Source organism: Hyperoodon ampullatus, assembly GCF_949752795.1.
Source record: "Hyperoodon ampullatus genome assembly, chromosome: 7".
Taxonomy (NCBI): Eukaryota; Metazoa; Chordata; class Mammalia; order Artiodactyla; family Ziphiidae; genus Hyperoodon; species Hyperoodon ampullatus.
In genome coordinates, this window is record NC_136920.1 from 96,743,496 (window position 1) to 96,757,079 (window position 13,584).

Below are 13,584 nucleotides of genomic sequence, written 5' to 3' on the forward strand. Positions count from 1 at the left end.
GGCATACGTGAGCCTTAAGAAAATGGACTAGAGGCTGAGCCAAGTCAGAGCAGGGTGGCCGTAGAGCAAGAGCAGCTTCCTAGATGTTTTTATATTGTATCTGAAAACAGCCCTAGGCAGGAATATCATAATTTCAAGGCCAAATTAAATACCATCTTACCTACAATCTGCTTCCCCCAGAGAAATTGCAAGGTGAGGGGGACAGACCATTTCTGCATAATATACATACTTTCATTTACGAACATCTGAATACAGACTTTCTATACACACATTACCTATATAATAAAAATGTACATGGCATGAGTATATGTCACTGTATAAATATAGAGTTTTAGAAATCTTGAACCCGCGCTTCCTGTTCACATCAGTTTCTCCTCTTCTTCCTCCCCAGTCAGGTCCGTCATTTAAGAGTTGGACAAAAGGGACAAGTGTCATTTGTGTTGGTCTGGGCCCAGAATTTGATACACTGGAAAGAAAGAAAGACATACCTCAGGTTCATCTGGAAAGATGGAGGGAAGGAGGGGAGAGAGCGCTGTTAAGGCTCAACAGGTCTAAGGGATGTTTACTGAGTCAAAAAAGCTCACTGGGGGACTGCAAGGGCTGCTTCACTGGCTTGTACCGCCAGAAGAGTCTTCAGAGCAGGTGAACCTGATCTTGTTTTACAGGGAACATTAACAATCAGCTAATAACAGTGTGAAGCTGCTTTCTGCTGACTGTCTACAGGCTTGTTCCTTCTTGTCATCCATTTAGCCTGAGATGAGCTTCCATGTCCTAATACCCATCGCCCTCAAATCTTATTCAGGATTTTCCCTTACCAAGAATTTAGATATAAATTCAGTTTCTACCTCTTAGAAAAACAAAATGAACAAAACAAAATAGTAAAAAAAAAAAAAAAATCATCCCTGGTGCTAAGAGATTTAACTCTGTCTGGTACCATCATAAAAGACAGGAATAACTTGTCAGTTTGTGAAGCTAATCTCTAATAGGTCAGCCTTCCAACTATTTTATTAAAGGAGTTACTAATCTCATATTCAGGTTCCCTATTCCATTCCTCTCATCTAAGCAAAGTCTCTTGGCAATGGTGCATCTGAAACAATGGTTAGATATGTATATCTTATTGTCAATTTTCCAAGACAGTGACTGTCAGTGTTCTAGTATGAACTGTTTATCCAGTCCAGTCCCCTACAGGGAATGGGGGAGAAGGAAGCTGGGAGAGCCTAGCTGCCAGTCTTCTGAATGCTGCTGATAGTTAAGCCACGATGTACTGAAAACCTTATGTTTAGATATTAATGAGGAGCATCAACACTGTAAAATGTTCAAGAAAATTAAATTCTCTCAGCTGTCAAAAAGAAAGAGTGGAAAAAAGAGGAAGGCATGCAGCACCCACCTCCTTGTGCAGCACATGGGTGCATGCCATTGGGTGCAGCTCACTGGGCTGGACAAGTTTCTGGCACATTAGACACAGTTTACAGGTGGCTGGAGCCTGCACAGCAGAGGAGGGATAGTCAAAAGAGTAAGGAGCCTCTGGGCCTCCTTGCCTTATATGCCCATGATCCCATCTACGCTTTCCACATAGCAGAAAGATTTTACACCAAAAGAAAGAAAAGTTCCAATACACAGCACCTGCGTTTTCCCAGCTGGGGCTGTTGACAACCCAGCTGAGGAGACGATGGCTTCTTCCTGCGCTCCACCTGTAAACCCACTCCCTCCTCGCCCCCAGCTTCTCCACATCCCAGTTTTCAAAGAATAGAGTCTTACATGTGAAGACCTCCCAGGATATGAAACTTGGGCAGAAGGCAAGAACATTGGGGTACTGATTTGGGCCAATGGAGCAGGGAACAGGGCCCGGATCCGACCAAGGGGCTGTGGGCAGAAACGTTGTCACAGTGAGGGAGGAACATCTGAGAAACAGGGCATTTAACAAAGAGAAGTCATTCATTTCCCAGCTCAGCAAAGGAAGAAAGCAGGCCAGATACCCCTGGCTGCAATGCTTCTTCCCACCCCAAATACTTCCAAAATCTACCTCTTCCCCAACATCTCAGCAGGTCTGAGTTCTCCGCCAAGTAGCTTTTCTTACCTGAGTACTTGCTGCCACCCGCTCGTGCTCTGCCAGTCGCGCAGCTACCAGCTGGATCAGCTCCTCCATGGTCAGACCTGCCATGGTGGTACGTGCTGTCTTGATCTGCTGAAGAATGTTGGTCATCTGGGCCCTAAGAAAGAAAAATGTTGAGGGGGAGAGATTCTATACTACACTCATGAGGAATATCTGTGAAACCTCTCCTATTTTAACCCATAAACATTTCTCTGAAAAACACTTTTTAAATTAATCCTTAAAGATACTTACTTATTGCATTGTGGAAACCGAGTCAGCAGCTTCTCCAGAATCTTCTCCAGTTTGTCTACTGGTTGGGGCCGGGGAGTTTCAGTAGAAGCCTTAACACCACCCAAGCCTGGGGGAGGTGGGATGGAGGCGGCAGGGGGCACGTGTGGACCATGGGGGCCGACAAGGGAACCCAAGCCAGGGCTATTTCTCCCATGGGAGCCAGGAAGGGGTGGGGAAGGCTGGTTGGGCTGGGAAAGGGCAGGGTTCAGGATCGGGAAAGACAAGGAACGGGGATCTGCACTGGGCATAACCATGGGCATTGTGACCTGCCCAATGGAGAAGGGCATCCGAGGAGCCAGAGAGGGACTGGGTTGAAACACCTGAAGCATGAAGTCTGTCTGCAGAGGGGAAGAGGTGGAAGACAAGTGGGAGAGAAAGAAAACAAAAGTTTAGGAAACTGGAGCAGAAATCAGTGAGCAACTCTTTCTTGTAACAAATAAGGATGGTCCCCATATCTTTATAAAAAGAACAAGTGAAAGACTCTAGGCTCTGCCACCAACACACAAAGGTAGACTCCCCAAAGCCAGCGCTCTTACCTCTGATGGGGGTGGAGGCAAAGTGGGAGTAGGGATCTGAGGAAGGCTGCTCAGCTTGGCTCCATTCCTCACGAGCTGGATATGACTATTAAATTGGTCCTAGAAAAGAGAGAAAAGCAAGAATTATCCTTTACTGCTAAGCAGAATGAGCCTGCCCAAAAAGAGAGCACCATCCTGTATCAGGAAGCAAGAGGAGTGGTAGGACAGGCCCTAAGGGCAATGCAAAAGGTCCTTCCCTATCGCCAGAAGTGTTTAAGCACAGATTAACTCTGATTCAATGATCACGCATCACTACACTTACCCGAACATTCTTTTTCATTATCCGAACTCCATTCAGTCTTGTCTCCCACTCCTGTTTGGAACGAACTGTCTCTAGTGTTGGGGGAGTTGACCTTTCAAGAAACCAAGAGTAATTTACAGAATTAAAGAAAATCCAATTCCTAACTCTCTGAGACAGCAGAACAGTAGCTGGCTAGTGGGCCTGGAGAGAAGAGGTCGGGGCATGTGCAGGAGAAGGCCAAGGTTCTAAGCCATTTGCCTCACTTTTACTCCAGCATCTTGCAAAACAAGTATTGGAGAAAGCGGACCAACCACAGAGAGAGGGCTCTTGTCTGGCTAAAAATGCCACGGGGGTCCTCCAAATTTCACGGCAGAAAGAGGAGAAATGACTGTATAAGAAACAAATCTCGGGGCTTCCCTGGTGGCGCAGTGGTTTAGTGTCTGCCTGCCGATGCAGGGGACACAGGTTCGTGCCCCAGTCCGGGAAGATCCCACGTGCCGCCGAGCAGCTGGGCCCGTGAGCCATGGCCGCTGAGCCTGCACATCCAGAGCCTGTGCTCCACAACGGGAGAGGCCACAACAGTGAGAGGCCCGCGTACCGCAAAAAAAAAAAAAAAAAAAAAAAAAAAAAGAAACAAATCTCCAAAGACATTTGTTATGCTTGACAGCATAAGAGATACTGTTTATCCAATTGGAAATAATACAATAAAAAGTACAAAACTATAGAACTGTAGAAAGGGAAGAGTCAGAGAGTGAGGAAGTTTCGAGTATGGGAAGAGAAATCACTGAACAAATTACTATCACACAGAGATGACTTCCCGTGAAGACAGAATAAGTGCCAGACTAGCTGGCCCAGGGTTTCAAAACCTAAAAAGAAATCCCTCCAAAACACAAAACTGCAGGGCCATTAAAACCCTAGAAATGGAAGGTACTTACTTGAGGTAAGTAAGGTGCAGTTCTGCCTCTTTTTCTGCTTCTTCTAGTTTCAATACCAACAACTCCTTCCGACTCTCTAGTGATAAGATCTAAGGAAACCATACACACACATACACACAAACACACACACACACACACTTTATTAATTTTACATACACAAAGCTACCGTTAGATAGTTAAAACAATGCTTAGTGGCTCTACGGTATAATACTTAAATAGCTTAGTGTACAGTATTGATACTATGCCAAAAGTACACACCATCTGGAAGCCCAAAATCAAGACCTTCAACATAGCTTCAACATAGCGGCTCTTCTCACCTCTGCCTTCCAGGCCCGTTCTGTCTCTTCCATAATGTTCCGATTTATTTCACCATCTTGATTCTTGAGTCTATCCAGTTCCATTTCCCACACTTCTCTGTAAGGTAAGAAACCAAGAACAAGACTTAGGAGAGACAGACAAACCTGCTGAGGAACACCAAGGCAAAAGTAAAACCTGAAACTGGTCTACCTAGTATGTTAGAGGAAGTGTTACTCTAAGTATTAACTACAGGTATATACAAATTAGGTTTAAAGTGGTCTGAAATTGCATAAACGCCCTATATTTGAAAGTAAAAATGTTCACATCTCTATTTGCTAAAATAAAGTTACCCAGAACACAGTGTGTACTTAGAACCAAAACCCACTGAAGGCAGAATGTTCTTCTATGATCCAGGAGTGCTCAAATCAAAATGGCATTCCTCTGACTCCTTGTCTTTTGGTACGGGTATTGAAGAATGCAGGACTAAACCCGAAATACTTATCGCTAAGGCAGCAATCACTAATTCACCACTAACCACACAGATACTGGCTTACTGATCTTCACATTTCCTTAGCTACAGTAAACACTCTTCAAAAGGAAAAAATGTTGTCTTCATACCTCAGGATTTTTCCTTTCCATCAGTTTCCTACATTCTTACACCAGCTCCCCAGCCCCATCCTTAGAGTGTAATATACACCCTTAGGATTAGGGTGACCAACTGTCCCAGTCTGCCCAGGAATGAGGGATTTCCCATGATGTGGCACGGTTGATCATCCTACTCAGGACCGAAGATGCCAACAAAGGATCAGAACCAGCAGAAGAATTTCCCTGTATTACACTTGACTGTAATGTAATGAGTTACATAGCTAAAAGCAACAGGATTACCCAGATCAGTGGACAGAATAGTATGGAAATGTGTACATTATTTTCACTGAATTTTTTTTTTTTTTTTTGTGGTACGCGGGCCTCTCACTGTTGTGGCCTCTCCCGTTGCGGAGCACAGGCTCCGGATGCGCAGGCTCGGCGGCCATGGCTCATGGGCCCAACTGCTCCGCGGCATGTGGGATCTTCCCAGACCAGGGCACGAACCCATGTCCCCTGCACCGGCAGACGAACTCTCAACTACTGTGCCACCAGGGAAGCCCTCACTGAATTATTAAAAAGTAAAAATAAGAAGAAAAGATTGGGAAGGATTCTGTCTTAAGAAAAATGTTCCCACTTTTCTATAGTGAGAGAAATAATTTTATTCATCTTCTGGTTTTTTTAGTAACCTTAAATATAATATGAAAGGAAACAATCCACTTAACATAAGGGTTTCAGGTCCCTTTTTTCATTGCCCAATTCTCTTCACATCCCTGGCTAGCTATTTCATAAAGTACAGGTGTATATGTCTGTGTGTCTCTTACACACACATTCATTTATTGATTCACTAGCATCCATCTGGCCCTCTACTGACAAGGTCAACTCATGTAATAGATACAACTAGGAGGGCATATTCTTCCTTAATCTCCATGTGTTGTCCTCTCCAAATAAACTTCCTGCCAGAGGAAGAATTCTCTAATAGTTCTTTCTTTTTTTCTTCCTCTAACAGTTCTTTAGACAAAGGTTTATAAGTAGATGTATTTTCCTAATACAGCACATATTCCTCAAGTGAAAAAATATATGAGGAGTCAGAATCCTCTTACCATAAGAATATGTGATATACGTTGTGGGGTCAATCAACGGTCCATTTAGCCTACTAGACACTCTGTGACGATGGGATGATTGTAGGAAAACATGGCTGCTGCTTTCTGTGAATGATGCTGTCTTTAAGACTATCGGTGTTCATCGAACACCTCTAACTTTCATTAAATTCATTTATCAACTAGGGATTACAATTATATTAGAAAAATACTGCCATGTCCACGGGGGACATCCCACAAATTCACACACAGAAAAATCTTTTCCTTTGGGCATCTGGCAACATCTATCTCCTTGGGATCCAACAAGACAAAAGGAACTACTAGCAACCACAACAAAAATGGTTAAGGAATTCTTAAACAGTCATAAAAATGGTCAGCCTTACCATACGTTCACTAGCCTGTAAGATATGTAACAGATTTCACTTCACTAAGGGGTACTAGCTGCAACCCATGCTAGAAAAAAAAAAAATCAGTTGCCCATAGTAGATGCCCAAAAAATCCTTGATATAATAGAAACCTCTGAGTATGTTTTAACTCTTTAAATGCTTGGTCTAATTTCTTTCAAGTCCCATGCTTCTGTTATTTTGCTTAGCTAGTTTAAAGAATCAATGGTTCCAATGAATAAATCCTACCAGACTGTACAAGTCTGACTTGTCCCAATACGTTTGCATAATTAAAAAAATTAATTTTGCTTTTCATCATGTAAATAATACAAATTATAAAAAGTTTAAACTACCATATGACCCAGCAATCCCACTACTAGGCATATACCCTGAGAAAACCATAATTCAAAAAGAGACATGTACCAAAATGTTCATTGCAGCTCTATTCACAATAGCCCGGAGCTGGAAACAACCTAAGTGTCCATCATCGGATGAATGGATAAAGAAGATGTGGCACATATATACAATGGAATATTACTCAGCCATAAAAAGAAACGAAACTGAGCTATTTGTAATGAGGTGGATAGACCTAGAGTCTGTCATACAGAGTGAAGTAAGTCAGAAAGAGAAAGACAAATACCGTATGCTAACACATATATATGGAATTTAAAAAAAAAATGTCATGAAGAACCTAGGGGTAAAACGGGAATAAAGACACAGACCTATTTGAGAATGGACTTGAGGATATGGGGAAGGGGAAGGGTAAGCTGTGACAAAGGGAAAGAGAGGCATGGACATATATACACTACCAAACGTAAGGTAGATAGATAGTGGGAAGCAGCCGCAGAGCACAGGGAGATCAGCTCGGTGCTTTGTGACCGCCTGGAGGGGTGGGATGGGGAGGGTGGGAGGGAGGGAGATGCATGAGGGAGGGGATGTGGGAACAGATGTATATGTATGACTGATTCACTTTGTTATAAAGCAGAAACTAATAAAAAAAAAAAAAACCTTCAAAAAAAAAAAAAAAAAAAAAAAGTTTAGAAAATACAAAACAGAAAGAGTCTACTAATTCAAAAAAAATACATGCAGGGGCTTCCCTGGTGGCACAGTGGTTAAGAGTCCGCCTGCCAATGCAGGGGACACAGATTCAAGCCCTGGTCCGGGAATATCCCACATGCTGCAGAGCAACTAGGCCTGTGCGCCACAACTACTGAGCCTGTGAGCCACAACTACTGAGCCCACGTGCCACAACTACTGAAGCCTGCGCGCCTAGAGCCTGTGCTCTGCAACAAGAGAAGCCACCGCAATGAGAAGCCCACGCACTGCAACAAAGAGTAGCCCCCGCTCTCTGCAACTAGAGAAAGCCCGCTCATGGCAACGAAGACCCAATGCAGCCAAAAATAAATAAATAAATTAAAAAAAACAAAAAAAAATGCACCCCAATGTTCACAGCAGCACTATTTACAATAGCCAAGACATGGAAGCAACCTAAGTGTCCACTGACAGATGAATGGATAAAGAAGATGTGGTGTATACACACACACACACACACACACACACACACACACACACACAATGGAATATTACTCAGTCATAAAAAAGAATGAAATAATGCCATTTGCAGCAACATGGATGGACCTAGAGATTATCACACTAAGTGCAGTAAGTCAGACAGAGAAAGGCAAATATCATATGACATCACTTATATGTGGAAGCTAAAAAAAATGATACAAATGAACTTATTTACAAAACAGAAACAAACTCACAGACATAGAAAATAAACTTATGGTTACCAAAGGGGAAAGGGGGAGGGAGGGATAAATTAGGAGCTTGGGATTAACAGGCACAAACTACTATACATAAAACAGATAAGCAACAAGGATTTACTGTCTAGCACAGGGAACTATACTCAATATCTTGTAATAATATATAATGGAAAAGAATCTGAAAAAGAATACACACACACACACACACACACACACACACACACACACGTAAAACTGAATCACTTTGCTGTACACCAGAAACTAACACAACATTGTAAGCCAACAATACTTCAATTAAAAAAAAAAAAACCAGAAAGAGCCTAATACAGAGGTCCCAACTCTTCTACTTACTGGTTTTATGACCCTTGACAAGTTACTTAATCTTTCTAGGCCTCAGTTTCTTCATCTGAGAAACGAGTAGGACCTACGTCATGCGACTGATGGGAGAGTTCACTGAGAAAACACACGTGAAGAATTTAATATGGTGCCTAGCCCATGGGAAGCATCCAACAAATTGCTCTACAATTACAATTGCTCTACCCACAAAAAATCATTATTATACTTCTTTTCAGTCTTTTAAAATAAATATTTGTATATTTATATATGCATATGTAACATATAAATCCATTATATATGCTTTTCAAACAAAAACTGTGGTTTTTATCTTACTTTTTCATCCTAATGTATTTTTCCATATCATTAAGTATTCTTCAAAACTGTGGTTTTTAAATAACTATCCATTGTACATATATCCCATTACTGATTTAGGTATTCTCTTATTTTCAATTTCACAATTATAAATATTATGATGAGCATCTATCTGTGCATGTGTACTAACACAGGTTAATGATAAAAGTAATAGATTTGAGAGGAAGCTTCTCACAGCAGTTAAAAGCCCAGCTTCTGGAGCCAAACTAAGCTCACAGTTCAAACCCAGACCCTATTACTATCTACTATCTGTGCAACCATTGGCAAGTTACTTAACCTTTGCCTCATTTTCCTAAAGAAAAATGGGGATAATAAAATAATCTACCTCTCATACGGAGCCATTATGCAGATTAAATGAGTTAATACATGTAGAACATATAGGACAGTCTCTGGCATATAGTAAGAACTTAATAAATGTTAGTTATCATTTGGATGTTAGAGAAACTAAAATATGTGAATACATTTTTTTCCACCAGAAGTGGTGGTAGCAATCAGGTGATTTTAATGCAGAGAAGCAGATGATAAGTGTCTTGTGAAATATTCTCAACAGTCAGAGACAGAACTAAAAATTAAGATGTTGAGTCCTCAGCCGAAATACCTTCCTTTCAGAATATATTATACTCTAAACAAGGCAAAAGGAAACAAAACAAATACTGGTGGATGCGTTAATATAGATAGGAGTTGGCCGTCCTGAACTTGAGGTAGGTTATAAAATTCTTTTCTCTGAACTGAAGCTAATACAAACCAATATATTGGGTGGGCCAAAAAGTTTATTTGTTTTTTTCCATAAGATGGGTCCAGTAGCGCTTAGTTGTCTTTAACTTCATTCGAAATAATTTTGTTAGGCTGTATTGTGACAGCTGTCATATCAGCGTGCGTCTAAAAAAAAAACTTATCAAAATTGGTGAATTTTTGTGTAGCCATTTTAATATTGAAGATGGAAGAAAAAAAGCAACATTTTCGGCATATTATGCTTTATTATTTCAAGAAAGGTAAAAACACAACTGAAACCCAAAAAACGATTTGTGCAGTGTATGGAGAAGGTGCTGTGACTGATCGACCGTGTCAAAAGCGGTTTGCAAAGTTTCGTGCTGGAGATTTCTCACTGGACGATGCTCCACGGTTGGGTAGACCAGGTGAAGCAGACAGCGATCAAATCAAGACACTAATTGAGAACAATCAATGTTACACCACTCGGGAGAGAGCCGACATACTCAAAATATCCAAATCAAGCGCTGAAAATCATTCGCACCAAATGATTTTTGCACCACATCATTGGTTATGTTAATCACTTTGGTATTTGGGTTCCACATAAGTTAAGCAGAAAAAAACCTTCTTGAGCATATTTCCACATGTGATTCTCTGCTTAAACGTAACAAAAACATTCCATTTTTAAAACAAACTGTGACAGGTGATGAAAAGTGGATACTGTACAATAACGTGGAATGGAAGAGATCATGGGGCAAGTGAAATGAACCACCACCAACCACACCAAAGACCGGTCTGCATCCAAAGAAGGTGATGTTGTGTATATAGTGGGATTGGAAGGGTCCTCTATTTTGAGCTCCTTCTGGAAAACCAAACGATTAATTCCAGCAAGTACTGCTCCCAATTAGACCAACTGAAAGCAGCACTCGATGAAAAGCATCCAGAATTAGTCAACAGAGAGAACACATAATCTTCCATCAGGATAACGCAAGACCACATGTTTCTTTGATGACCAGGCAAAAACCGTTACAGCTTGGCTGGGAAGTTCTGATTCATCTACCATATTCACCAGACATTGCACCTTCGGATTTCCATTTATTTCAGTCTTTACAAAATTCTCTTAATGGAAAAATTTCAATTCCCTGGAAGACTAAAAGGTACCTGGACCAGTTCTTTCCTCAAAAAGATAAAAAGTTTTGAGAAGATGGAATTATGAAGTTGCCTGAAAAATGGCAGAAGGTAGTGGACCAAAACGGTGAATATGCTGTTCAATAAAGTTCTTGGTGAAAATGAAAAATGTGTCCTTTATTTTTATTTAAAAACCAAAGGAACTTTCTGGCCAACCCAATAGAATGAATGAGATCAGGCAAAAAGAGAAAAAAATTTACCCTGAGATGCACTGCAAAGTTTTTGTTTATGAGGCTAGAGTTCTTCCTTGATTCAATTTAACTCAACATCTATTAAGCAGCCTACAATGTGCTACACATTTCTGCTAAAAGCTGGGGATATAAAGATGCCTAGTTCCTGCCCCCAAGCAGCTCACAATTCAGTAACTTTCCAAGTGAACAAAAGGAAAAGGAAATTCTGGGCAGATCAAACAGTATATGCAAACGCCAAAGAGAAAAAGAACACCAAGCAGAGGAAATAGTCCAGGTAGTTCAGCAGGCGAGGGATATATAAGTAGTCTGGGCTGGGATACAGATGAGAGTGTCACTAGCACAGAGATAGTAGTAGAAGCCCTAGGTATGGAAGAAATAATCTAGAACAGCAGTTTGCAAAACACAGTCCATGGTCCCCAAAACCCTTTGAGGGCCTGGTCTATGAAGCAAAATTAGTTTCATAATAACACTAAATTCATTTGCCTTTTTCACTCTCATTCTTTCATGAGTCTACAGTGGAGTTTCCCTGAGACTACACAAACTGTAATGAGATCATCACTCTGATGGCTAGTGGAATACATGCTTCTGTATTCTAACGTTTTCTAGCATTTTTTAAGGTAGTAGGTTTAGGGTATAATTTAAGGTATTTTCCTTCTCAGTACTTCTGTTTGTGCTCTTACAGCTATCTTTAGCTATACTTACTATAATCTCATTACTATCCAATAAATCATTACTGTAAAATTTCAAACTTCACGCATCAGGTAGAAACAAGTACTTTTTGTTATTTTGTTTTACAATAACACTTCAAAAATTTTTGGAAAACTCTTCTCAATTTTTAAATTATATCTAAAATGTATTATTTTAGAATTTAATTTTTTCTAAAATAAAAGAAAATTTATTTGTAATTTTTCATTTATATTTAAGAATGAATCATTAACTCCAAACAGGGAGACTAGAAGACTTACTTTCTCAACCCACAGCTGCAATACATACATTTAAAGATACTAAAAAAGATGCAACTGGCCTAGAGTTATCTGACTCATGGAAAGGAAGAATCTACTCCAAAAAAACTAGGCAAAACTGTAAATAAGAAACCAAAGTGTGACAAGAGTCATCTTTCTCTTGACTTTATAAATGTTAATAATTTATCTTACTGTATCTTAGGCAACACAACATTTTCTAATTATATTATGCCAGTTAAGTTATAGTGACATTTTGAGATCATTCACAATTTAAAGAAAAAGTAGTTGAATATTTTAAATGCAGATGTGATGAATTCTTTACAATTCTTAAAAATTGTTAACACCTTTCAAGCTAGAAATGAAAAAGCCACTGAAGCATCTTCGGGTAAGTTACTGTACTTCCTTAACTGGAGAAGCACGACTTGGTACAGGTGACATTGCTATATGCCTGCTGAATGAAGTCAGTAAAATAAATCATGGCAGTGCCCCTTTTTTAATGATATATTAATTCACCAAATTAAAGATTTTGCTGCAAATCTGAAGACTTGGTTAATAACTCATCTGCAGAATTGTAATTTTACTTTACAAATAGACAAATCCACAGACAAGACTAGTCTTGCTATTTTGTTTACATTCATCAAGCATTGGCACCAACTAATCACTGAAGATGATGTCATGTATGAATTCCTGGCAACAAACACAAGTGATGCTGACCTAATCCAAGATGAGTAACTCTTTTGAATCTCATGGTTTATCTGAGAACAACTGTGTTGATACTTACACTGCTCCTACTTGTATGAAAATTATAGTGGATACAAATATTGGCACCATACACTAATGAAGGCAGTGGAATCAAAATTATACTAGTCATTGTATTCTTTACTGCCACACACTTGCAGTTGAGAGTGGGGGGCACTTTTACTTCAGGATGCCCTTGATGAAGCCATCAAAAGTAATAATCCTATTAAATTTCAACCCTTAAATACATAACTGTTTAATATTCTGTTTATGAAATGCTACATGCCAAAATACAATGGTTGTCTTGAGGAAAAGCACATGTGAGACTGAGTTGTGACTTGAACTAGCCTCTTTTTTCATGTAAAATCATTTTTACTTAAAAGAACAACTGAGAAACTATGGTTATTTGAATTTGAGTACTTAGCAGACACGTTCTTGAAAATGAACAAATTACTCTTATTATTTCAAAGAAAACAACTGACAGTGTTTGTTGCCAACAATAACATTTGAGCTTTCAGGCAAAAATTAGAATTTTGGAAAGTCTGCATGGGCCACTGGGAGCCTGAAGGCTTCCCATTACTTAAAGACTATTCTGATGAGATCCACAGTGAGATAAACAAATGTGATTCTTTTTTTTCTTTTTCTTTTTTGGGCCACACCATGCAGCATGCGGGACTTTAGTTCCCCGACCAGGGATCGAAACTGTGCCCCCTGCATTGACAGCAGGGAGTCTTAACCACTGGACCATCAAGGAAGTCCCAACAAATGTGATTCTTTAAACATTGTATAATAAAATGTATCAACGCTTGGAAGAGCTGCATAACTCT

At 40.0% G+C, this 13,584-nt stretch overlaps 1 protein-coding gene across 4 annotated transcripts in view; it reads right to left on the reverse strand.

The window, feature by feature from the left end:
- Positions 1-220: 220 nt before the first annotated feature.
- RNF214 (ring finger protein 214) overlaps positions 221-13,584 on the reverse strand; it is a 55,804-nt gene continuing 42,440 nt past the window's right edge. Inside the window, exons 6-14 of one of the 4 annotated variants that reach the window (XM_079709180.1) lie at positions 4,452-4,548; positions 4,135-4,223; positions 3,221-3,311; positions 2,920-3,018; positions 2,345-2,721; positions 2,078-2,210; positions 1,759-1,863; positions 1,388-1,483; positions 221-466 (exon numbers count right to left, since the gene is read on the reverse strand). In XM_079709180.1, coding sequence (XP_079565306.1) covers positions 401-466; positions 1,388-1,483; positions 1,759-1,863; positions 2,078-2,210; positions 2,345-2,721; positions 2,920-3,018; positions 3,221-3,311; positions 4,135-4,223; positions 4,452-4,548 — 1,153 coding nt within the window. In that variant the 3' untranslated portion in view covers positions 221-400. The remainder of the gene's footprint in view (positions 467-1,387; positions 1,484-1,758; positions 1,864-2,077; positions 2,211-2,344; positions 2,722-2,919; positions 3,019-3,220; positions 3,312-4,134; positions 4,224-4,451; positions 4,549-13,584) is intronic. The other 3 variants (XM_079709179.1, XM_079709178.1, XM_079709181.1) reach the window with 3 other exon arrangements.